This window comes from Panthera pardus, unplaced genomic scaffold (genome assembly GCF_024362965.1).
Source record: "Panthera pardus isolate Hobbes unplaced genomic scaffold, ASM2436296v1 HiC_scaffold_22, whole genome shotgun sequence".
NCBI lineage: Eukaryota > Metazoa > Chordata > Mammalia > Carnivora > Felidae > Panthera > Panthera pardus.
Window position 1 is genome coordinate 21,557,121 of NW_026526788.1, and position 25,890 is coordinate 21,583,010.

The 25,890-nt window shown below is 39.3% G+C and overlaps 1 protein-coding gene across 33 annotated transcripts in view; it reads right to left on the bottom strand.

Annotated features, from left to right (window-relative positions):
* ANK3 (ankyrin 3) overlaps nt 1-25,890 on the bottom strand; it is a 679,089-nt gene that overhangs the window by 173,506 nt on the left and 479,693 nt on the right. For all 33 annotated transcript variants that reach the window (XM_053910305.1, XM_053910324.1, XM_053910308.1 and 30 more), the window contains one exon: nt 15,202-15,300. In XM_053910305.1, the coding sequence (XP_053766280.1) occupies nt 15,202-15,300 (99 nt within the window). The remainder of the gene's footprint in view (nt 1-15,201; nt 15,301-25,890) is intronic.

Below are 25,890 nucleotides of genomic sequence, written 5' to 3' on the forward strand. Positions count from 1 at the left end.
ACAGGGTACCAGGAAGGAGTTCCCTTTCCATTTTCTCCAAGATCCAAATTTGTACTGTTTTAAAGTCCTACGTTTCTTAGAAGACTTTTCCATAACTAGACATAACCACTGTACTTTCAGGACATCTGCCTTGTTTTATCTGCACTTCTCTTGGGGAAGCTTCTCTAACTTTTCACCGGGTATCTTAGTCATTTGTGAGCAGGCGTCATCATTTCAGCTAGGCTGATTCTGAGGACAAGGTCACTAGCTTAAGGGATATTTGAATCTCACAGAGAAGATAACTCAGCACTGTATCCATGAAAGTTGCAAATGAGTAAATGAAGGAATGGAGTGAGCAAATGAGTGGGTTTGGGGGCTAGTCCTTTAAAAATGTTTTCTAGTTAGTTGGTTAAAAATTCTTTTTGTTAAGAGCAGACTCATTTTATCCTTCAGAAGTGCTCTAATGTCTTTCTTTCCAGAAAAAATAAAATTCCCCATAAATAAGTGATTTGAAGAATATGACTAGTCTTTTTAGCTCTCAGAATAAGAAAAATATTAGGGGATTTATTCTAAATAAGATATTTTCCTTTTATTTGAATACCAGGAGCTGAAAAAAGAGAACTATTGTGAGTACTGTGGTTTGGAACACAGCAGTGAACTGGTCTACTCCTCTCCCTAAAACTAGAGCAATGCTTTTTCCAATACAAAAATGAGGATTCTAACCTGCTCCCAAACCCTAGAAATTTACAGCTGATATACAGGGTCACTTAGACTGGGTCCAGTACCAAAAAGCATTTCTTCAGCTGCATACAACAGTGTCAACTTCCAGTTGGAAAATGCTTGACAAAGGCAATTGCCGGGGCCCAGGGGAGGCTGCCTCAAGAATGGCAGCATATGCACTTGGACGGGAGAGAAGGAGAGAGGGATGCTGAGTTGCCATAGTAACAGTATGGGAAGGAAATGAAATTGCACAGGGTTGGTAGTTTTTTTCCAATTCCCCTGATTTTTAAAGCACTGACATAATGAACAAGTATTCCCTTGGGCAGAATTCTGAAGCAAAGCCAACTGGCTAGTCCAGATCTCATATTTCATTTCAATGACAGTAATCTTATTACTGAGGTGGGAAACTGTACTTTACTGGCTGGACAAAATGCTCTCTTGTGTTAGCCTAAGAGCAAAACCTAGCACACTTGAAGGTCAAAAAGGCTTGCTTTCAGGTCCTATTCAGCTGAAAAGCATGGAACAGAACATTAAGGCATCAGACCTAAGAATATGGAACCCAGAATATGTTCTTAACATGTTGAATTTGCTCACAGCCAATACTGAAATGAGACAAATTCATGACTTGGGAAATACTTTCAAAAACAGACATTTATTTTATTTGTATTCTGTAGCAAAAAAACCCTCTAAGCAAAAAATCTCACTCTAGAGATGGAAAAGGAAACCAAACAGAGAGAATCCAATGGATATATAATCTTTTCCTATATCATGGATGTGAAACAGGATGTGATACTTAATTCAAAACTGAAAACAATGAAAGAAAAAGCCAGTAGTGCTCAGGAGAGAAGAGTTATAATACAGCCAGAGATAAATAAGGGGGCCCCACCTGCAGCCCAACAGTACTGTTAGTCTCATATCTGTGTTTTTTACCAAAAATTCTGACTGTATCCTCATTTTGTGCACGCGAGGCAGTTGTAGATTTGGCATAGGAGGGTGTGAGATAACATTTTTTGAAACCCCTCTGTGGTTACAGGAGCTTTATATTTGTGATCTTATTGAATCTTTACAACTCATGAGAAAGGCATTACAAGTTCCATTTATAGATGAGAAAGCTGCTCCAGAAGAGGAATGTACCTGCTCAAGGTCACATGCAAGCAAATGCTGGAATCGGAATTTATACTTAGGCTTGCCTCCATCTGAGGGATTGGATTGCTTCTAGAAAACAATCTCCTTTTAAGATCTAGAGTTCATTTCTGCCATTCACGTATAGGAGAGAGAAATATCTCTTTCTACTTCCCTTTCTTGCTACCCCGGTCATACATTCTATGTGTTTAAAACTAAAGTAAGGCAAAATCCTTGTATTGTTCTCTCTGCTTAAAAAACCATGGCTTTCACTCTGACCCTGGAACACACCCTTATGCTATTTGTTGTGTATTTGTCCACTGTTCTTTGTGGGTTTTTTGTCCCTCCTTTTTGTCTTCTTTTGGGTTGAGCATTATTTAGTTTTCTAATCACCAAATCATCACATATATCACTGGCTATTTCCTCCTTTGGCTTTTTTTTTTTCGGGGGTGGGGGGGGGAGCACAAGTAGGGGAGAGGGGCAGAGAGAGAGAGAGAGAGAGAGAGAGAGAGAGAGAATATCCCAAGCAGGTTCCCCACTCAGTGCAGTCTGACATGGGCTTGATCCCACAACCCTGGGATCACAACTCAAGCTGAAATCAAGAGTCAGATGCTCAACTGACTGAGCCACCCAGGCACCCCCTCCTTCTTTGGCTTTTTAACTAAATCTCCTTTTTCTTTTGTTTTCCTTTTAGTGGTTGCCCTAAACATTATAATATGTATCCTTAATTTACCAGTCTAAATAATATTATATTATTAATCATATATCACAGAGTAATATTACATAATACATATTATATTATTTTATATATCATAGGGTAATATTACATATGATGTATTATATATATTATATAACTTCATGTGTAATATGAAATTCTATAATATAATTCCATTTACACTGTTAGTTTTACCTTTTGTGCTATAAATATCATATATTTAACTTTTACATGTATTACAAGCCTCATAATAAATTGATATTTTTATTAATCAAACTTTAAAGAATTTCTAAAAAGAAAAAGTGTTCTTTATAGCAATCTGCTTCTAATTTTTCTCTCCTTTATTTAGATCCACATTTCCATACGGTATTATTTCCCTTCAGAATACTAAAGAACTTCCTTTAGTATTTCTTTTAGTGTTGGTTTGATGGTAACACTTCATCTCAATTTTTGCTTATCTGAAACTATATTTTGCTTTTATTATGAATTTATGTTCACTGGATATAAGTTCTCGATTCACAGAAAGTTTTCAGTTAGCATCTTAAAGAATGTTCCATTGCTTCTGGCCTCCAGTGTTTCTGGTAAGAAGTTAGATCACAGTCTCATCATTGTTTTTCTATTTATAATGCATCTTCTCCTTTGGTTGTGTAAATATTTTTTTTTCTATCTTTGCCATTTATCAGCTTCACCACTATGTGCCTCTGTGTGGTTTTCTTTGTATTTACCCTCTTTGGGGTGTTCTAAGTCTCCTGGGTCTAGGGTTTGTGGTTTGTGATTGAATTTGAAAATAAATATATACATCTTTTCTGTTCCATTCTCTTTCTCCTCTGCTTCTTGGACCACACTGTAAGTGTTTAGTCAGCTTGCTAGTATTCCACAGGTTGCTGACATGGTGTCAAATTGATTTTTAATCTTTTTGTTTTCTGTTCTTCAGTTTGGATGATTTTTATAACTTGTCTTCAAGTTCACCAATTCTTTCTTCCTTTGTACTCAATCTGTTCTTTATCCCATCCAATGAATGTTTTTTTTAAAATTTCAGATATTGCGTTTTTTAGTTCTAAGATTTCTATTTTTTTAAGATTTCCTATTTCTCCTGAAAAATTTTGCCTTACTCACTATATCTGTCTTTTCATTCAGATATTTAACATATTAATTATAGTTATTTTAAAGTCTATTAATTCTAACATCTGAGTCACCTATGGGTCTGTTTTTATTACTTAACTTTTCTTTTGACAGCAAGTCAAATTTTCTCATTTCCTTTCATGTATACTAGTGATTTTTAAATCATATATAAAATTTAAATTAAATACTGGATATTGTGAATAATGTGCTATAAAGACTCTAGTCTTATAGGGACTTGTTTTAGGCTTTCAATAGCAGGTCTGTTTTAGAATCGTCCTTATTCCAAGAGTAATAATCCCTTTAGTCCTGGGACATAGTCATAACTTCTAAGATGTAGTCCTTGTAGTATTAATAAAAAGCCAGAGATATTTGCCAAGTCTCCTTGATGTGGTGTTCTATTTTCCTTGCAGAAAGCACTGCTGAACTTCCTTCTCAGCTTTTAATTTTTTACCTGCTATTTCCCTCTGCTCTCCTTGTAGTTTCATACCACCCCCCTCCACTTCCCACCTCCACACACATAGTTCATTGCTTATTCAAGGATTGTGGGGAGTGTATATGTTTGTAGATTGACTTCAGCACTTCCTTTGTGGTTCCCTCCTATCAGTGATTCCTCCCTGAATATCCAGCCACCATTACAGCCTCAAACTTGATCCTCTGACCTCAAGACAATAAAATTGTGACTTTCTCAATCAACTGTATCCAGTACCTGCCATAAAAATATAGATCTCATCTTGTGTTATTTAGTTCTTTCAAAAGTTGAATTCACTCCAATTTATGCCAATTTTTGATTATTTTTCAGTGCCTACAAACAATTTTTTAAAAACTATTTTTCCGGGGTTTATGATTTTTATCAGCAGGATGCTTAGTTCATTGTAAGCTACTCCATTGTTCCTTGAAGCCAAAACTCTAACACAGCTGAGTAAAAAACATGAATATGTGACTTCTACACACTACCATCATAGTTTATATTTGTTTCTATCATATACTATTTTAGGAATGTTCCTTCTATAAATAGATGATAATTTCTAAATTTTCAGTAGGTAGAAACTGAATAACCTATTATAAAATATGATTTTAAATGTATAAAGGTGCTTTTTATATAGTTCTTAGAAAATCTTACATGGAAAAAATTCAAATTAAGCTTCACAATGTAAAAAAAAACAGTAATGATGTATTTACTTATTGTATCTTTCCTTTGGCAAGGAGGATAATTAAAGATGCTTATAGTTGATAACTGCAGAGTACTTGTGTGCCTAATGGATGTAGAATTTTTTAAAAGAAGTAGGGAGTGAGCATTACCAACATACATCACAAGAAAATAGGAGGAAGAGTAAAGTACTTTCTGGGCACCAGCACTTAGAACCACATAGCAATTAACTAAAATAACTGCTGTCCTGAGCCTGTTTCATAGATTCTTCAGGAGAACCAGGATTAGTAGCACTCAAAATTTATCTGATACTTTTAGATCTCTACTTGGTAAGGGAAATGAGATCTCCAATATGTTGTAAAATCACTAGGACAGAGAGAGAGGGAGGGAGGGAGAGTGAGAGAGAGAGAAAAAGGGAGAAAGAAAGAGATAAGATGCTCTTATGTTCTCAGAACTCTTTGCAACTCTCAAAAGCATTCTTTCCTTCAAAGAGATTTTCATGTTTTGAACGCTAAGGGCATGTCATAATTACTTGTACTTTCTTTTTTTATATTAATACTTAATTTTTTTAGAGTGGTTTAAGGTTAACAGCAAAATTTAGGGGAAGGTGCCCTGCCCTTCTTAGAATCCAAATAAATACTTTCAATTAACTTTTAATATCTGTTACATAAAAATTAAAAATGAATCTATTTTTGAATGACATATTTTCAAATTAGTCTTGATTAATGTAGAAACCCAGAGCAGTTTGCATTATTTCAAGTGCTCTTGTCAACATGTCTATGTTAGAACTGTAAGGAGGAAATATTGTATTAGAATTTTCCATTTGATAGGGACTATCTTATGACTATAAAATATTTAATATTTACTTTAAGGATTTATTTTTAGCCAGGCAATACACTTCTGGAAATATAATAGAAAGCAAAAGTCAATACCAATATTTCTTTTTTCTTTGTATTTAACCTCAGAAATAATAACCAGTTGCATTTCTGGGAAAGGACAGGCTAAAATTACAGGGCATCCAAATGTCCCCTGATGCCTTCCCAGAATAATAAGAATTTAACAACTGACAGATTTGAGGTATTCTGAAAATGCTTTATCTACTTGCACACAAATATCTCTTCGTTCTTCTGAATCAATTGGAAGCCATTAACTTCAGGGAGCAAAATTACATTACCACAGGATCAGTATAAAGTCAAGAAAATTAAGACCTTTTGGCAAATTTAACCTTCAAGAGTGTAGCTTTCATTTCTATATATTCAGCAAATACATATTTAACATCTGGTATGTGCCAGAAAGCATGCTAAGTGCTACAGATACCAAGATGAATGTGTGCATCTGAGTGGCAAGGTGTGGCTCGGATATGATGTGGTGGTAATGAGATTACATGTGGATCTGGGTAGTGGCACCTTGCTAGGAAAACTGGAAGCTGGGAGAGGCATGATTAGAGCCGCATTCTGGGAATCAGAGTATTGGTATTACTGACTCTACCTGGAACCCTTCCATCTTCTCTGAAGCACTAAATACAAGCACAGCTGCCTTTATTATTGGGTAGAGAAGAGCCAGCGAAAAGAGAGAACTCAGAAGATGCCAAAAAGTCTTAAAATGGTTCTGATTAGGGTCCATATTGAGCTTTTGATTTGGCTGTGAACTGATGCAAAGGAAAAGGAAAATGACAAGAGACCATCCATTGCAAAGTATCTTCCTTCGAGAAGTACACATGCTTGCTTTGCTGAGATCGAGAGTTAAATGGGGGGAAAAAAACCAAAACAAAAAACCCATCAGGCTACCACAAATAGCCATTCTTAGCAAAACATTTTAGTCTATAAATAAAGTCATTAAAATTTGGTTGGAAAAAAGTGAGCAAATTTCAAAACTTATTTTAAAATTAGGATCTACATATAGACCAGACTGAAGAATCTGCCTTGATATATGTTTATATCTCAGCACATTTGCCACCGTTATCACAGAGATAACTCTACATACTTACTCTTGTCTATTCTGCAGGAGAATATACAACAAGCCAGTTGATATTAGATAGCATCACAGGACTGGGAAAATAGGACAACCTTTCTTGAAATGAACTAGATAGAAAAAGGACCACAGGCTTTGTGTTTCATCATATCCTAGCTACACACTTTTCAGAAACGTTCAAGAGGCTTCTGACTCTTGCCCCCTGAGCCCTAACTTGATGGAGATAAAATTGACATGGAACATTGTAGAAATTTAGGTTATACCATGTGATGATCTGGTATACATATATATTGTGAAATACTTACCACAATAACGTTAATTAACACATTCCTCACCTCACATGAATTTTGCAGATGTCATGGTCAAAATATTAAAGGTCTACTATCATAGCAACTTTTGAATATACAATACAGAATTGTTAGCTATAGTCAACAAGTAATTTATTTTTAAACAATTTTTTCTAATGTTTATTTATTTTTGAGAGTGAGAGAGACAGAGTGCAAGCCAGAGAGGGGCAGAGAGAGGGAGACGCAGAATCCGAAGCAGGCTCCAGGCTCTGAGCTGTCAGCACAGAGCCTGATGTGGGGCTTGAACTCACAAACTGTGAGATCATGACCTGAGCCAAAGTCAGAAGCTTAACCAACTGAGCCACCCAGGTGCCCCCACCAAGTAAACTTTAGATACCTGAACGTATTCATCTTATAACTGGTAGTCTGTACTCTCTGACTAAATCTCCCCATTTCCTCTACCTCTCAGCCTCTGGCAACCACCTTTCTGTTTCTATGAGTGTGATGTTTTATTATTGTATTTTATTTATTATTTTTTAAATGTTTATTCATTTTTGAGAGAGAGAGAGCATGTGTGCACAAGTGGGGGAGGGCCAGAGAGAGAGGGGAACAGAGGATCTGAAGCAGGCCTCAAGCTGACAGCAGAGTGCCCAAGGCAGGGCTTGAACTTGTGAAGCACGAAGATCATGACCTGCGCCGAAGTTGGAGCTTAACCAACTGAGCCACCCAGGTGCCCCAGGTGTGATGTTTTTAGATTCTACATCTGAGTTATGACATGTGGTATTTGTCTTTCTCTGTCTGACTTATTTCACCTTGGATAATGGCCTCAAAGTCTATTCATGTTGTTGCAAGTGGCAGGATTTGCTTTTATGTTTATGGCTGAATAATAGTTCACATATTGCAAATGCAGTTTAAATGCTGTATTAAAGCTTTATTGATTACTCAGTAGAACTGGGGATTGTCTTTTCATAAAACCAGTGGGTTCTTTTTAATATTTTTTTTTTTTAATTTTTTTTTTCAACGTTTTTTATTTATTTTTGGGACAGAGAGAGACAGAGCATGAACGGGGGAGGGGCAGAGAGAGAGGGAGACACAGAATCGGAAACAGGCTCCAGGCTCCGAGCCATCAGCCCAGAGCCTGACGCGGGGCTCGAACTCACGGACCGCGAGATCGTGACCTGGCTGAAGTCGGACGCTTAACCGACTGCGCCACCCAGGCGCCCTTAATATTTTTTTAAAAGACTTCAGTTTCTATTCTCTAGGGGCACCTGGTTCTTTGTTTAGTTTCTTCCCCCTACTGACCCTTACAACTCTTCAGATTTGGGGGTGGTGTCACTTCTAGGTCCTCAGTAAGTTTCTCTTCTCTTTCTGGGACTCAATGATGGATGGACTGTTTTCACTTAACGATGCCCCTTTAGTTCTGCAGGTCTTCTTCATGAATTTTTCATCCTTTCTCTTTTGCTCCTCTGACTAGATAATTTCAAGTGTTCTTGCTTCTGCTTGGCCCGGTCTGCTGTTGAAGCTGTCTATTGAGTTCTTCAGTTCCATCACTGTCTTCTTTAGCTCCAAATTTGTGCTTGGTTCTCTTTTTATATTTTCTATCTCTTTGCTGAACTTTTCATTTTGTTTTTATATTTTCCCCCTAATTTGTTAAATTGTTTTTCTATGTTTTCTTGCAGCTCTCGGAGCATCTTTAGAACAATTATTTTGAATCCTTTATTAGGCTTAATCGACCGAGTCACCCAGGTGCCCTGGGTGTGATGTTTTTAGGTCACTGGTATCTCCATTTCTTTGAGGTCAATTGCTGGAAGCTCACTATGCTCCCTTGGTGGTTTCTCTGATTCTTCAAGATCCCTATAGTCGTGCATATTTAAAGTCTGCACATTTAAATAACCACTCACTTCTTCCATACTTTATGGGTTGACTTCAATATGGAAAGACTTTCACTTGTGCACAGGGGCACGCTGGAATGTGCTGTAACCCCAGGTCTAGTGGTAGAGAGGGCCAAATACAGGGGTGCGTGGTGGTTTGGGTCCAAGAGGTATATGATGTCTTATCTGCTCAGGTCACTCAGGTTCATGGCATTGACAACTGTGCAGTTCTTGGTGAGCACTGTGGGGGGTGGTCTGAGTCCTCAGCAGCACCTCCAGGGCCAGTGGCTGGTGACGTGGTCAGGTGGTGGTGGTGGCTGGAGCTGGTGGTATGTACACAGCTGTAGGGTGGTCCCCTACATAGTGGTGGGGCCGGTCTCACACATACACATAGCGGTAGGGATCAGAGCCAGTTGTAAAGGTGTGGGCCAGCTGCAGGTGTACAGGCAGCTGTGGGTGCCATGGCTGTCTGAGTGTATTGCTGTGGCTGTGGGGCCTCACCGTGGGCACACTGCAGCAGAGGCTGGTGTTGGGAGTCAGGCAAGGGGCGTGCCGGAACACAGCTTGGAAGACCAGCTTCAGGTGAGCCCAGTGGTGCAGGTCAGTGACATGAGATAGGACCGGATCTGGCCTTCAAATGGCTGTGGGGGCTCTGCTCTTCTTGTGTACTCCTGTGGCTGCAGTCTCCCAGGGGTGTGTGCCAAGCCTTGGGAGGCCGGTAAGGATGGTCTGGTTGGGGCATACAGGTGCACAGCTAGAAGGTTACCTGACATGTGCTAAGGAGTGAAGGCCAGTGACTGGTGACAGAGCCAGATTCAGACCCACGGACTGCTATGAAGGCCCTGGCTTGTGGGTGTGCCCTTCCATGCCACAGGATCTGCCATAGGTGTGTGGGTGGCAGTAGAGGGTCTGGCCAGTGGTGTGCAAATGCACAGCTGGAAGGGCTAGCCCCAAGTGCGTACACAGTCGTGGGGGCAGCACAGGGTCTAGGCTGGCTTCTTACACTTGTGCAGACACAGAGGTCTGGGCTGGCTGCTGGTGTGGACCCTTGGCTCTAGCAGCAGGGTCTGGGGGTTTGGGGGGGTGTAGGTGTAGGTAGGGAGCAGGGAGGGACTCAGGAGGCTGGAGTCTGTGAATGTGAATATTGCAGGGGCCAAACCCAATGAAGTCTTCAGGGAGTCCACAGTGGCTCTTCCGGCCATTAGTTACTTTAATAGCAAGAAAGCTGTTGAGGTCTTCTGCAAAGCAGGTGGCTGGGAACCACAGTCATTCCCACTGCATGGATGATACTGGTAGCATCTACTCTTCTTTGTTCCTTCCTATCTCTATTCATCTCAGCTTTGCCAGTCTCTGGGTCGGATGAAACTTTTTTTTTCTTTCCAAGATGTTCTTTAAATTCAAGTTAGTTAACATATAGTGTAGTATTGGTGTCAGGACTAGAATTTAGTGATTCGTCACTTACATATAACACCCAGTGCTCATCACACCAAGTGTCTTCCTTAATGCCCTTTGCCCTTTTAGCCCATCCCCCACCCAACACCCCACCAGCAACCCTCAGTTTGTTCTCTATGTTTAAGAGTCTCTTATGGTTTGCTTCCCTCTCTCTCCCCCCCCTTCCCCTATGTTCATCTGTTTTGTTTCTTAAATTCCTATGAGTGAAATCATATGGTCTATGTCTTTCTCTGACTGACTTATTTTGCTGAGCATAATACACTTTAGCTCCATCCACATTGTTACAAATGGCGAGATTTCATTCTTTTTGATGGCTGAGTAATATTCCATTACAATATATATCACATATATATATCTTCTTTATCCATTCACTTGTCAATGGACATTTGAGCTCTCTCCATAGTTTGGCAATTGTTGGTTTTTTGTTTTTAGTTTATTTTGAGAGAGTGCGACAGAGAGTGAGCGAGTGAGCATGTGCAAGAGTTGGGGAAGGGTGTAGAAAGAAGGAGAGACAGAATATCAAGCAGGCTCCATGCTCAGTGTGGAGACTGATATGGGGCTCGATCCTATGATTGTGAGATCATGACCTGAACCAAAATCAAGAGTCGGATGCTCAACAGACTGAACCACCCAGGTGACCCTGGCTATTGTTGCTAGTGCTGCTATAAACATTATGGTGCACGTGCCCCTTTGAATCAGTATTTTTGTATCCTTCGGATAAATATCTAGTAGTGCCGTTGCTGGGTCATAGGGTAGTTCTATTTTTAACTTTTTGAGGAACCTCCATACTGTTTTCCAGAACGGCTACACCAGTTTGCAATCTGGTTTGCAAACTGAAGAGGGTCCTTCATACAATGTCCTGAAAGCTAGGGAAGCCAGCCATTCACTTCACTCTCCCTTTTCTGGTAAGGGAAATTCTTCCAAGCTGAGGAGTTCTCTGTTGGCAGTGAGCAGTGCCAGCCTGGGAGATTGGATGATGCAGGCAAAATGAAGCTGCTCTTCCTTCCCTTCTTTTGTAATTATTCTCAGATGGGTTTTTTTCCTTCCCCACACTGAGTTGCTGAAGATTCCTAAGAGCACTCCTGAGCTCTCCCAGAACTGCTTTTCTTTGTGGATGCTTCCGAACTCTTGTTGATCTTTGTTGGGGGTTGGAGGCTGAGCTCCCCTACTTTACCATTTTGGTAACATCAATCTGACTTACATAACCATCTTGAGTTTTACAGTGAAGCTACAATAGGTGGTGTCCTTCCAAATGGGAGAGCTTGTAAAATCATCTGGAACAACGCTCCATCCATGCTGGGACGGAAACTAAGACTCAGAAGGGTGAACTTGCCTGGGGTCACAGTTTTACTTGCAAGTCATACTTAAGACTAGAGATCAGGTCACTGATCACTCTCATCTTGCTTTTCTGGCTGGTAAAATCTTGCTCAAGTCCTCCTAAACTACTCTGACCATAAATCAAGTTTCCTTGCTTGAATAAAAGAGCTCTAAGAGTCTGCTTTTAAACTGAGTACTTTATTAGGTCAGCAGCACATGCAGGGAACAGAGTAAGCCAACGAGGTCCCTTGGAGTGCTGGCGCCTGAGATGTCTCCTGTCTCTAAACCGACTATTGATGTAGCAAGGTAGCCACAACAGTCCTAAGTAATTGGTAGGAGGTGGATGGGTAGATAACAATATTTATTCTCTCAAGAGTTACCAGATTGAGTAGTTAAGACGTGCATTTATGAACAATTCTGTTTTCTGTTTTTAGGCTTGGCCTCAGGGCTTTCTGACATTTCAGCTGGCCTCCTCCCTTTCACCCACACACCCAATGACTACTCAGTCATTTCAGCCAGAGAGAAGGGAGGCTTTGATGAGAAGAACACAAAATAGTTTACATATTTGGGGTATGTACTATGCTTTCTTCGATATCGTCTGCCAGGAATTCAGTCTGTGCCCAAATGCCATCCCACCCTCACCCCACTCCTTGTAGGACAACAAGAGAAGTAGGACAGGCTTCTCTGTTCTCTGTGTCTGTCTCCTTCACATTCACGCGCCATTCACAGAACACAGGAGAAAAGTGAATCCCGGTTACAACTGAATGGATGGTAAAAAGGAGTCTGCATCTTATTCAAAATAAGATAGGCTTTCACAACAGGGAGACAAAGTGTTAGAGAAACCAGGTTGCCCCCTGAATTTGCATAGTATGCAAAGTTGCATACTACATTATTCCATATCTCTGATACTATTTTTTTAATGTTTATTTATTTACTTTGAGAGAGAGAGAGAGAGCAAGGGAGGGGCAGAGAAAGAGGGAGAGAATCCCAAGCAGGCTCCTTGCTGTCAGTGCAGAGCCTGACACAGGGCTCGATCTCACAAACCATGAGTTCTTGACCTGAGCTGAGAGTCAGACATTTAACTGACTGAGCCACTCAGGTGCCCTCATATCTCTAATACTTTTATCCAGAAGAGTTTTTAAGTTTTTGCCCTGGTGCCACTGTCTGCCTCATAAACATGAGGTCTGAGTTCCCCATATGCCCCTTTCTCCTTCATTGTATCAAATACAGCAGGTAGTTTTTGCATAAATGAGGTAAAGTAACTGAAAAGGAATTTTGCCAGTTATTGATGATTATTTTGAGAGAGGGAGAAATAAGGTAATTTCTAATCCACATACTCACTAAAACCCCAGCTGGATAACCAGGTATATCTCTTCAAGCTCCTCTTTCCTGCTTGGCTCTAGTATTCCTCATTTTTCTTCCTAAAAATCTTCCCTGTTCACAAATGATCCTTAAGCTTTACGTTGTAATTGAGTGGCACAGCACCAATTCTGTTTTATTCCTTACGACCTCTTGAAATAGCCTATATTAGCGGAAGATCCCTGCCATTTAAAGTGACAGCTCTAGCATATTGGTAATGGCTTCTTATTACAGAATGCAAAGTCAATTCACTAGGAGCTCTATTCAATCTCCTTCCCCAGTCAGACGGTCCTCTAGGGGTCAAACTTCATCTTTCTTCACTCATCCTCTCTAGAAAGCTGGTTTCTTTTAAGGTACATACACATTTTCAGGGTCAGTAGTTATCAGGAAAAGGAAGCCCAGGTGTCCTGCTAACTAACTACAGTTGGGCTGTTCTCGGGTCAGAGCACAGGTAGTTGACTGCCTGTCAGCTTCATGAGGGTAAGGACAGTGTCTTGCAGTCTTCCTGTATCTGCCCCACAGTAGGCCCACTCCGTAATCATTTATTGCTTGAGGGAATACACACAGTGAACAATAAATGAAGTAGTAAATCAAGGAGCCACAGGAATCGAATGCAGGTTACCAGGCCAGTTTTAGAAACACGGAGATCAGGATTCTTGTGAGGAGGAAGCACGGGATTGCCGGGGCTACAATGGCAAGATAGGGAAAACCACCCCAAACCCTCAGAGAGGGGGCTGGGTATAGTGAGATCACCTCTCCGTTAGCCTCACTCTTGCTCGCATCTTGGAACAAACACAAGAAGTGTTGGACAAAATAATCCCCTGATTACAAGTTTAATGCTAACTGGACCTGTGAGTTATATAAGCAATGGCTGTGACCTCTTTCTGGCCTACTTTTTGCAACACAGTTTACAAACATTAGCTTGATCACTGCAATAACCTTCAAGGTGGCCATTAATTTTCTTTATTTTCAGAAAGAGAAATTACATGCAGAAGGTTAAACAGCCTACCTAAGTCAACTGGCTAAGGTCAGCATCTGGGATTCAAACTTGCTTCTGAGTCTCAGTTCTTTCCTCTACCCAAAAGGCATTGCACCAAATAAGCAACATGCCAAACACCTACCCAGACAGCTTTGTATTTTTTTTTTTTTATTTCTAAATTGTGGTAAAAAACACACAAAATTTATTTCCTTAACCATTTTTAAGTATATATTTCAGTAGTGTTAACTGTATTCACATTGCTATGTATAACATTTCTAGAAATTTTTCATCTTGCAGAATTGAGCCTCTATAACCTATTAAACAACACTCTCCATTTCTCTGCCCCCAAAACCCAAGCAAACACCATTCTGCTTCTGCTTCTATGGTTTTGACTACTCTAGAAATTCCATAAAAATGGAATCATGTAGTATTATACTTTTGTGACTGTCCTCTTTCACTCAGGATAATGTCCTTAAGATTCATTCATGTTGTAGAATGATAGGATTTCCTTCCTGTTTCAGGCTGAATAATATTCCACCATCTACATATACATTACATTTTGTTCATCCATCATCTGTCAATGGACATTTGTGTGGCTTCCATCTTTTGACAATTGTGAACAATGCCGTGATGAAGAGGAATGGGCAAATATTGCTTCAAGATACTGTTTTCCATACTTGGGGGTAAATACTCAGTAGTGGAATTGCCAGATGGTAGGGTAGTTCTAGTTTTCATATTTTGAGGAGCCTCTCTACCGTTTCCCAGAGTAACTGTACCACTTTACATTTGCACCAGCAGTGTACAAAAGTAGACCAATTTGTTTTTAAATAGAGTAACTGTCAGTTTTAGTATTAAACTGACCAAACAGCCCAGCCTATCAGGTCAGGTAGTGATTACATTCTTAAAAATGCAAACTCAACTAAAACTCTAGACCTTAAGCCTTAGTTTTTATAATTAAAATCATACGCCATATAAACGTGTTACAGATTTATACATGTCGATCAGCATTCCATTTTGGGACAAATACATTTAGAATCATTTTCTTGGAGGCTACAACAAATGAAGTAAAAGTGAAGCCACTGTTGAACCAGTGTGAAGGTATCAGGGGAAGATTACTATTCCTGAAAATAAGTATAAGCATGCACACAAATTGCACTTACCCTTGTTTTGGCATCGATTTTAGCTCCTCGATCAAGCAAGAGTTTTACCATATTGGCATTTCCTCTTTTTGATGCAACGTGTAAAGGCGTGATGTCATTCTGTAGAAGAACAGAAAAAAAGGACAGTTTTGGTATCTTCAGTTCAACCGAAACATTGCTTCCCCAACTCCCCCCCAACATGTCCTCACTTTTTTATTTACATTTTTTAACATCCATTGTGAACAGAATGCTTCCCAACATTTCTCTCTGACAGTAATTTTACTCAGTAGACTCCCCTCTCCCCCCAAAAGGGATGAATTTTAAGGAACACATTCTGAAGGTGGGTTCAAGTTTATTTCACTTAGCTGCAGTGACTGATGGATGAGATGGGGTCTTTTTTGGTTTTGTTTTTTTTGTTTGTTTGTTAGTTTTGCTCTAAAATTTTGCACCGTTAAGTCAATGTGTTTTCCTGCAAATTTGTGTGATATATACTGGCTAATGTGTGGTTGACTAAGTGGCTGATTAAGCCAGCCAGACTCAGTTAAAGGAGTATGGTGCTCAGCACCATCTCTGGGTTCATATGAGCACAAGATATCAAGGAAAAACAATAGTTACGCAAGGTGGAAAATCAGTCAGTACTGTACAAAGTCACAGGACTTCCCATGCACGTGGGGCTAAAGTGTGTTTGCAGGCATTTGTTAGCAATCTCACAGAAAACTGTTTTTTTTTTTTTATTATTACCATTGAGGAATAAACATATTGTTAGGACAATCTGAAATTAAAGTCATGATACTCAATACCACAGGTTTTCCCCCATGCATCTTACAGGTGTTATGATTGTTTCCAGACTGTCAGGGAAATATGTGTATGTTGTGAGAACATTCTCTATGCTGGCTCCTTATTCCTTTGTAGCAACAATATGGATTTTAGGTCCGTTGTTCACCTAAGTTAATTATATGATCAGTGAACTAGGCTCCTATGGGGTTGTATTTTTGCCATTTGATAGCAGATACAACATAATAGCTACCAGGCATTGATTATTTCCTATATGTTAGGCACTGTGCTAAACTCTACTATCTCACTTAATTCTCATAATCCTCACAATGCCACAAAACAATCTGACTTACAATGTCCATTTCATAGATGTACAAATAGCTGGAAAAACCAGGATTCAAATTAAAATATGACTCAAGCTTATGTTTTTTTTAAACACTATAATGAAAAATTTCAAACAGATACAAAGTTTGAGAGAAAGGCATGAGTTTTATGTACTCATCACTCTGGTTCAATACTTATCAACCTCTTAGGAATATTATTTCTTGTATACTCCCTACTACTTTTTTTTCTGGAGAAGTCTGAGAGAAGGAAAAGAAAACCCTAGGCATCAAGGATTTTGTTAAACAAATAGTCACAATACCATTATCATATTTAACAAAGTAAAAATAATTCCTTCATAACACTAAGACCCTGTCAGTATTCAAATTCTCCCATTATGTCCAGTTAGCTCAGTAGGGTTGTTCAAATGAGAAGATCCACACCTGCATTAGGTTGAAATGTCCCTTAAGTCTTTTAATCTCCATAGGTGCCTTACTCCACCTTCTTTTTTCCACGACTACTTACTGAAAAAACTGGATAATTGATCATGTAGAATTTTCTAACTTCCATGATTTAATCCTCATGGGGTGTTATTTAACATGTTCTTTTTGCCCTGTACTTCCTATAAAGTTTTTTAAACATTATAAACTATAATGCTGTTAGCATTACATTCTCCTATCCGAACTACTCTTTCCCTCATTATTTTTAGGTGCTGAAGTATCAAATGATTCATTAAATGAAAGAAGAAGAAAGAGATCTCAGTAAAACAAATGTGCTTCAGTAATGCTGGTGGGAGTACACAGGATGAATATCATTGCTCTAGACCAACGGTAGGCAAACTTCTTCTGCATCGGGCCAGATAGCAAATATTTTCAGCTTTTTAGGCAATACAAGTTCTATTGCAGCTATTCAACTCTGCCATTGTAGTGTAAAGCAGCCATACAAAATATGTAAAGAAATGGGAGTGGTTGTATTCCAATCAAATTTTATTTACAAAAACAGGGGCACCTGGTGGCTCAGTTGGTTAAGCATCTGACTTTGGTTCAGGTCATGATCTCATAGTTCATGGGTTCGAGCCCTCTGTTGGGCTCTGTGCTCACAGCTTGGAACCTGGAGCCTGCTTCAGATTCTGTGTGTCCCTCTCTCTCTGCCCCTCCCCTGAACATGCTCTGTCTTTTTTTCTCTCTCTCTCTCTCAAAAATAAATAAATATTTAAAAAAAAACTTTATTTACAAAAACAGATGGTAGGCCAGATTTGGCCTAGGGGCTGACCTGCTGTATACCTACCAGCTATGGCTGAAGGTTTCAACTGTGTGTAACAGTTTACAAAAGAGGAAGTAAAACTATATGCTGTACATTGTGTATGCTCTGGTCCCCTTTTGCTGGCAGAAGGACACAAACTTCCTGATGACTTTTTAATTGTCTTGCTTGTCTCCATTGTGGGTCACTCCAGTGACCCAAGCATCACAGTGGATGAATTCTTGACCTGAGACAGCAGGTGGAGGGTCAGGTTAGGTCTGTAGGAGACATGGTCTACCAGGAAGCTTACTGAGCCCAGAGTGGGATATGGTGCTAAGACCTCATCCCTTCCCCGCAGGAGTCAGGGCTTACTTACTTGCGATCTCCCTTTAAAATTGTGCCCTTGCCTGGTTGAGAAGGACTTAATTAACCTCTATTACAAGTAGGCTAATTTTAGTGAGAAGAAGACTCTACTTCTAATTTTGCTCTCTTCCATATTCATGTACTCTCTCATACAGTGATGCATAGATGTCAAAAGTGTGCCTTGAAATTCTAACTCCCACATTTTTCTACACCTATCTGGCCCTTCCTAGAGGAATATTTTATATTTCTATAGCACTTGAAAAGTGTTGTAAAGGGCTTACCCTTATGTAATTTCACTTTACCTTCATGACACTCTATTGAAATAAAATCACTAACCCTATTTGACAGATACATAAACTGCAGAATAGAACTGGTCAGTAATTTGTATATTAAAAGACAAAGAATTAGAGGCAGAATCAGAATGATAATTCGGTTTTCTAGCTCCTTGTGCAGTAGTATTTTTCAGTCAGGGATCATAATGCCTCCATCTAACAACTATTGCTTCTCTCTATAAAATGGAGCTTCTGAGTGAAACACATATTTTTGTATTCCAGAATCTGGTAGTGACTGCTTCTGACAAATTGGAACAAACTGAAATGAAAGTGGTACCTTTGGACCACTCAATGGGACATTTATATTCTGATTCATCAGATAACTAATAAAAATGTTTTATGCCCTACTATGCACAAGACCCAGTGCTGCATTTCCATTATATAAGTGAGGAACAAAATTATGGATTCCCAACATATCAAAAGAGCCTACTGGTATTAGAGATGAAAATGCTTATTTAAGACAACCCTCATTTGCTGCTTGTGGAATATAAATTTACACATGCTTTCTGGGATGCAATTTGGCAGTATATATGAAAAGCCTTCAAATCTAAAACCACAGACACAAGGCAGAGGTTGGCTGCCATAGTCGAAAGGGCAGGAATGTTAAGAAAGACTCAGCCCTGAGGCCCAGGCACACTCCCTAAGACTGAAGCCAAGACAGAATGAAAGAACCCTCAGTCCCAGCAGGAGCCTAGCATAGAGTAACAAGTAACAGTAGTCAGCTGCCGAGGCCAGACAGGAGCTTCGTGAGAGACATCTTCATGCTTCAGGTGTGTAGGGAGAGCTGAGGATGAAGCACCAACACCACCTAAAATTTTCTACCCTCCTCCCCACCCAGCCGCCACCCTGAGCATAAGGGAGTGCAGCTCTCCTCCAGAGGAAGGAGGAGAAGCCTGTGGTACACTCAAACAAAATGTAAACTTTTGACTAGGCTCAACCTTCCACATTTATAGCCTGACAAACATGTGCCCATATCCAAAGATACTATTTACCTTAGTCACTCCTGCATTCTGTCTAGTGGAACAGTGAGCTACAGGCATCAAAAGTTAGGGGATTTCACCAAAGATACGGGGTTTCAGTCAAATAGAAACCCTTGGTAAGAAAAACCACAATATAAGAAACAATTCCTTTGATGGGCTCATCACCAGACTTCACACAGCTGAGGAAAGCATCAGTGAACTTAAAGATATGTCAATATAAATGATCCAAACACAAAGAAAAAAAGAGTGGAAAAGAAAACCGAAATCTAAGGGATGTGGGACAGTACAAAACAAATGAGTTGAATAAGGAGAAGAGAGAAGATGGGGCAGAAGAAATACTTGAAGAGACAATGGTCAAGAATTATCTCAAAATAATGAAATGCATGAAATGACATATCCAAGAAGCTTGGAGAACACCAAGCAAGATAAACTATAAACCAGCAAATGTCACAATTAGACACATCAATCTAATTTCTGAAAATGAAAGATAAAGGAAAAATTGTGAAGGTAACCAGAAGGAAAAAAGGACATATTTCATATAGAGAACAAAGACAATAATTACAGCCTCAGAAATTATGCAATGCTGAAAACGTAGTGGGCATCTTTAAATACTGAAAAATAAACACTTGTCAAATGAGAGTTCTATTCCCAGCCAAAATATCTTCTAAAAAATTAAGGAGAAATAAAGACTTTTTAAGATAAACAGAAGCTGGGAGTCCTCATTACCATCAAACCTGCAATACAAAAAACATTAAAGGAAGTTCTTCAGGCAGTAGGAATATGATACCAAAGCTTAGACCCACACAGAGAAATACAGAAATGGCAAGACTGAAGGGAAATATAAAAGATAATTGATTATCTAAAGCAGGAACTGTAAAATGAACTGTGGGCTCTACAACATGTGCAAAAGTAAATGAGAATGACCCTGTTCTCATATGTGTAAAGTGCTATAACTTTGAAGGTAGGCTGTGATAAATCAGTAACACACCACAAAATATATTATTAAATAAAAATATGCTCTCACATTTATGCATAAGTATATGTATACACACATTCTAAAAAAGCTGTAGAGATATTGACCCCAATGTTAATAATCTCTCCCTCAGTGCTGTGATTCTAGATGATTGTTTCTTCACGCTTTCCTAATCCAAAAATAAGGATTAATCTTTACTGTGTTTCCTAAACTATAAAACTGTCCTAGAAATACAAAGATTTTTCATAATGAGTTTAGGGGGTGGGGAATTCTAACATTACTTCAATTTTATTCCTTAGTAAGCATGTCACTGGAAATGAGAAGACCAGACCATAATCATCACTCTTCTTCCTGATATATGATGTTGGGAATGTGCCGTATCCTCTACCAATATTTATGTTTTTATCTGTAGAATGGACATAATACCTACAGTGCCTCCACCATGGGGTGGCCAAGTGCGGATATGAGATAATTCATGTCAGAAGCAGGAAGGAAAGTCACAGGTATTCCATATTTCTTATCTCATCCAACCCACACACCAACTCTAGAAACAGGTACTATCTAATTGTTTTTGTTTTTGTTTTTGTTCTTACAGATGAGGAAACTAGAACAAAAAATAAAAATAGCTTTCCAAAGTCACAAAACTGTCATAATTTGCTACCCCAAAGTTTATGCTTTTTTCACCAGAGCAGATCATGCTGTCCCTGAACTTCTAAACAGTATAAATCTAGGACCGATTCTTATTAGTAGAGCATTCCTGCAGCACCTCATAGTGTGCCAGCAGATAAAGAGAACACTGTGGTCCAATACTACAGCAGTTAAGGGCTAATACTCTGGAGCTAGACCACTTAGCTTCTAATCCCAGATCGACCCCACATTAGCTGCCTAACCTTAGGCAACTTCATTTAATTTCTCTGAATCATGGATTTGTTATCTATAAAATTAGGCCAATAATAGTTCTATCATATAGACTTGTCATAAGGATTGAGTTAGTAAGGGTAGTCTTTTTAATTTTTTTTTTTGAGAGAGAGAGAGAGAGAGAGAAAGCACCAGTTTGGGAGGGGCAGAGAGAGACGAGACACAGAATCCCAATCAGGCTCCGCACTGTCAGCTCAGAGCCCGATGTGGGGCTGGAACTCACAAACTGCAAGATCATGACCTGAGCCAAAGTCAAGAGTTGGATGCTTAACCAACTGAGCCACCCAGGGGCCCCAGGGTAGTCTTATTTTAAAATTTATTATTTATTTAGTTGTTTATTTTTAGGTGTGAAGCCTAATGTGGGGTTAGATCCCATGACCCTGGGATCATGACCTGAGCCGCAATCAAGAGTCGGACGCTTAATCGACTGAGCCACCCAGGTGCACCAATAAGGTAGTCTTAACAATGTTTCTTGGCATTTAGTAAACATTATAAAAAGTGTTAGCTATTATTATCCTTTTTATTATTTATAATATTGACATTTAAAAATGGATGACATAAACACATCTCACATGGCAGACCTGAAGTAATGAGTGAACTCTAAGAAGGTGCTAAAGGGACAGTTCTTAGGGCTGACGCAAGGGGTGTTGGAGATGGACAGGTCTGCTCAGCACAGTTCAGCCTGTGAAAACCTCAGAAGGGGTGTGTCTGGAGTAAGTGGAACTGGGGGGGAGGGTGGAAGAAGGGGCATAGCAGTGGCTGATAGAACACGATACACGTGACAGAACGTGATAGAAACATGGGAAGCCATACTTTTTTTTAAACTTCCAAGGACTTGGAAGAAACAAGTACCTTTCTTGGGAAATGGTGGAATTGCTGGCTTTTTCTTTCTTCTCAGCTGTTTCTGAAGAAGCTGGCTGAGGTAGTGGCCAAGTTTCTTTATGAAATTGTCACCAAAGCCAGATTTTTCCCACAACTTCCTGAAGTGAAATCAGAGCCCCTTCCTACCTTGTGATAAATGGAAGACTTTTCATTCCATTTAAACTTATAAAGGGCAGTAGACCTCTGGTCCCCAGTCCCCTCTCCTCTCTCTACTTTTCTTTAAACATGTCTGGGAGGTTCTCACTAAGTAGAAGAGCAGGTGGATGATAGCACTCACAGTCTTTTAGATAATGAAAAGTTAAACAATATGACCATTTTAGTTTAGTTCCTTGATATGGTCCCAATCAAACACAAATTCTAAAACAATTAAATATTCAACTGAGAGGGAACCCTCCATGACTGCTACAGCAGTCATTATTAAGATGACTATCATTGTTAAAGTCCATTTTCCTCTTACTTCATGAAGTTTTCCTTAAATGAAATAGGTCTTTTTAGGCAAAGTCTTTTCCTCTTCTCCAGTTTTACTAACAGCAACTTTTCTCTTTCTGTGATTTCTGGATAAGGAGATTAAGTCCACACAGGTCTTGCTGAGACTGACACTGAAAAATACTGATGGTATCGACACTCCCACCTCACTCTTCCCACAGAGACTGACCAGATCCTATAGGATTAGACATTGGGAGATGCTGGGCTCCCCAGGAGCAGCAGCAAATGCTTAGATGTTTGATGTCTGCTATAAAACCAGGCTCTGACTATTTGGATCTATTCTGCTCTAAAAACCTCAGGCAATTTATTTATGTTCTTTTAAGGATAATATGAAGCTGTTTATCGTTAATACTGTTAGAAGTTTTTACTTGGATTAACAGCAGATCTCTCATCAACAATTTAGGTAAGGCTCTGCCAGGTCTCTCTCCAGCCCACCATCTCCTTTTGTTTAACGTTTGTTTAACATTTTGATTATTCATTCATCTGTTAATGGACACTCGGGTTCCTTCCACTTTGTGTGTATTGTAAACAATGCTACTATGAACATGGGTGTTTAAATATATCTTCAAGACTCTGCTTTTAATTCTTTTGTATTGAAGGAGTGGTCCTACTGGACCATAGGGTAACTCTGTACTTAATATTTTGAGTAACTTCCAAACTCTTCCATAGTAGCTGTATCATTTTACATTCATCCCACAAACAAAGGACAAGGGTTCCGGTTTCTCTAAACCCTTACCAACACTAGTTTTCTCCCCCCCCCCCCCCCCCCGCCTCTCTTTTTTGATAGAAGTCATCCTAACGGGTGTTCAATGTGTACTTTTAAAATATATCTTTCAGGATACATTTCAGAGTTTCCATAATTCTATGAACAGTCATGAATTTTTGACCACCAAAAGCCTTTTTATTTTATGAGAATTTGTTAGAAAAAAGAATTCTGCAAAAAAAAAAGGCACCTCTTGATTTAGACCAAACAACTCTTTGTTTTGCAGAACAAATGTAATTAAAATGAAAAAAAGGTATGAATTATTAGGCTCTTATTTTGGCTGGTTCCATGAGATACATCTCATTTAATCTCTACAACAATCCATGCATGAAGTAGATGCTGTTAGTTCAGATTCTCAGGTGAGTAGGGTGAAGCTGAAAGGAGCCTCAAGTCACACAGTGAGAAAAATGCCTGAGCTGGGATTAACCTAAATTTTCTGCTTCTAAAAGCTCTGCTGGCCTTGTCCAGGGGGTCACAAAGGAGAAACCATATCCAGATAGTGAGTCTCCCCTTAAACTTGGGCAAACATCAGCTGCAGCTCTGAATCCAAGCAGCATAGACTCCATACTGAAAATGCTGCCGATGTGCAAGTTCCAACCGAAAGGAAACAGCATATCTCAGAGCTAATACAAATATGTAGAATCTAAAAGAGGGGCTAGTTCAGCTCTATCATTTTAAATAAGAACTCATGGCTTTCAGATTTCTTTAAAGGTGTCACTATTAGTACTCATTCAAAAGTAGCCCTCCCTGTTTTATAGTAAAGAAAGCCCCTCCTTGCCTGCGATATCTGGGCAGAGAGGCTTATAGTGTTGAACTGAATGGGGTATCATAAGTTCAATTACAAAGTAATCGACTGCTTTCTGCACATTGAGGAAAGTTGTTTGAAAATTCTGTAATTCTTTAACATTAAAATAAGTTAATCTAGCAATATTAGATTTCCCGTAGTGTTTCTAATGAATGAAGTCCACCCCTTTTTCTAACACCCTACCATCCAAGATTCTTAAAAACAAAACTATTAAGGGGCTTTACAATGATACATTTGCCACACTTCTATATCTTTTCTGATAAATCTGGAATAAAATTCATCTATTTCTGTGTTAAATAATTTTCTTTCCCATCCAAAAAGTAAATCACTCTTATAAGCTTCTGAGATGTAAGTTAACTTGAAATTGTTAGTTTCTCAGGTATTCTGCCTTCATTTGGTCTTTGGACAAACCAGATCCTTGCTTGGATAAATTAGATCCTTGCAGAAGTTTCAAACATGTCAAGGAACGAAAGCAAGGTCTTTGAAGTTTTTAAGGAAAAAGCAATTGGAAAAGAAGCAGTCCTGGCATAAATGGCCTTATCTGTGTGCAGTGCACTTGTCCTGACATGATGCTGCTCTCAAGGGACCATGAAGACCTCGGCCACTCAGGGACCAATATCACACACCCTCACGGCCACCCAGCCTCTGCAGGTGCCAGCTGATGCTCACGCATGAGGCATATTAAAATGGGGCAGGTCTGGATCCAAATCCCTGTTATTCTATTTTACTCACAGTAGGATCTGGGACAAATGACATTGTGGGATCTCCGTTTGCTCATCTATTCTTAAGGCCTCAAATGGTGTGCTTTATATAAAAGTACTTTGTAAACTGTATACAAAATGTAAATTCAAGGTTACATTATTAAGATGTTATAAAGATAGTTATTATAAGCCAATGAGTTACTAAGAGTTCTGTGGCTCAATTTTGGACAAGATTTTCATAGCACGGCCTTAGTCAGTATTTTCTTTGTGTGTGTGTGTGGGGGGGGGGGGTCAAGATCTATGCATTTTATTTTTATTTTTATTTTTTTAATATTAAATATAATTTATTGTCAAATTGGTTTCCATACAACACCCAGTACTCATCCCAACAGGTGCCCTCCTCAATGCCCATCATCCACTTTCTCCTCTCCCCCACCCCCCCCATCAACCTCAGACAGTATTTTCTTATTGTGCCTTATCAGAAGAATCACCCAAGGAATTTGTTACAAACACAGATTGCAAAGCCCTATCCCAAAGGTACTGACTCCGAATATAAGGGAACAGGAGCCTGCTGGCCAGCTGGGGACACTGGCTGTGAGGCTCTGGCTTGGGGGCAATGAAAAAGTGGGTTTTAATTTTCAAACTCAGAGGAACTCACTCCTTGTAGAGACAAGCTCACCTTGTATTTCTTCTTACCGGAAAATGGATATTATACCTTTTTGTCAGAAAGCCATTAAGTTTCTACATATCAAGAGTTCATTTCAAACCATGATCTTTCAGGATTCAAAAATGCAGAAGTAATAGAGGTAAATAAAATGTGGGGGAGATGGGAAGGCATTGTATTTTAGAATGAATTTGATGATTTGTTAGTTTTTAGGTTGGCTCCCCTCTCAATTTAAATGTTCTCAAATGTGTAATGGGATTTACTAGTAAATAAAAAAAAAAAAACCTTTTAAACTCCTTTTAAAAAACGTATTTAATTCACTTTGCGGCTCTGGCACAGGCCGAGAACACAATGCCAGCTGAGACAAGAGAGGCTGCTGTTGGTTCTGGTTTTCCTGTGATGATCCTGGATTCAGTACAAAGCCCAGTACATGTGGCCTCCAATATTAGAATAGTATGAACTACATAGTCTGAGTATTTTTTCGGGTCTGATTTGAGTGTATTTACTTT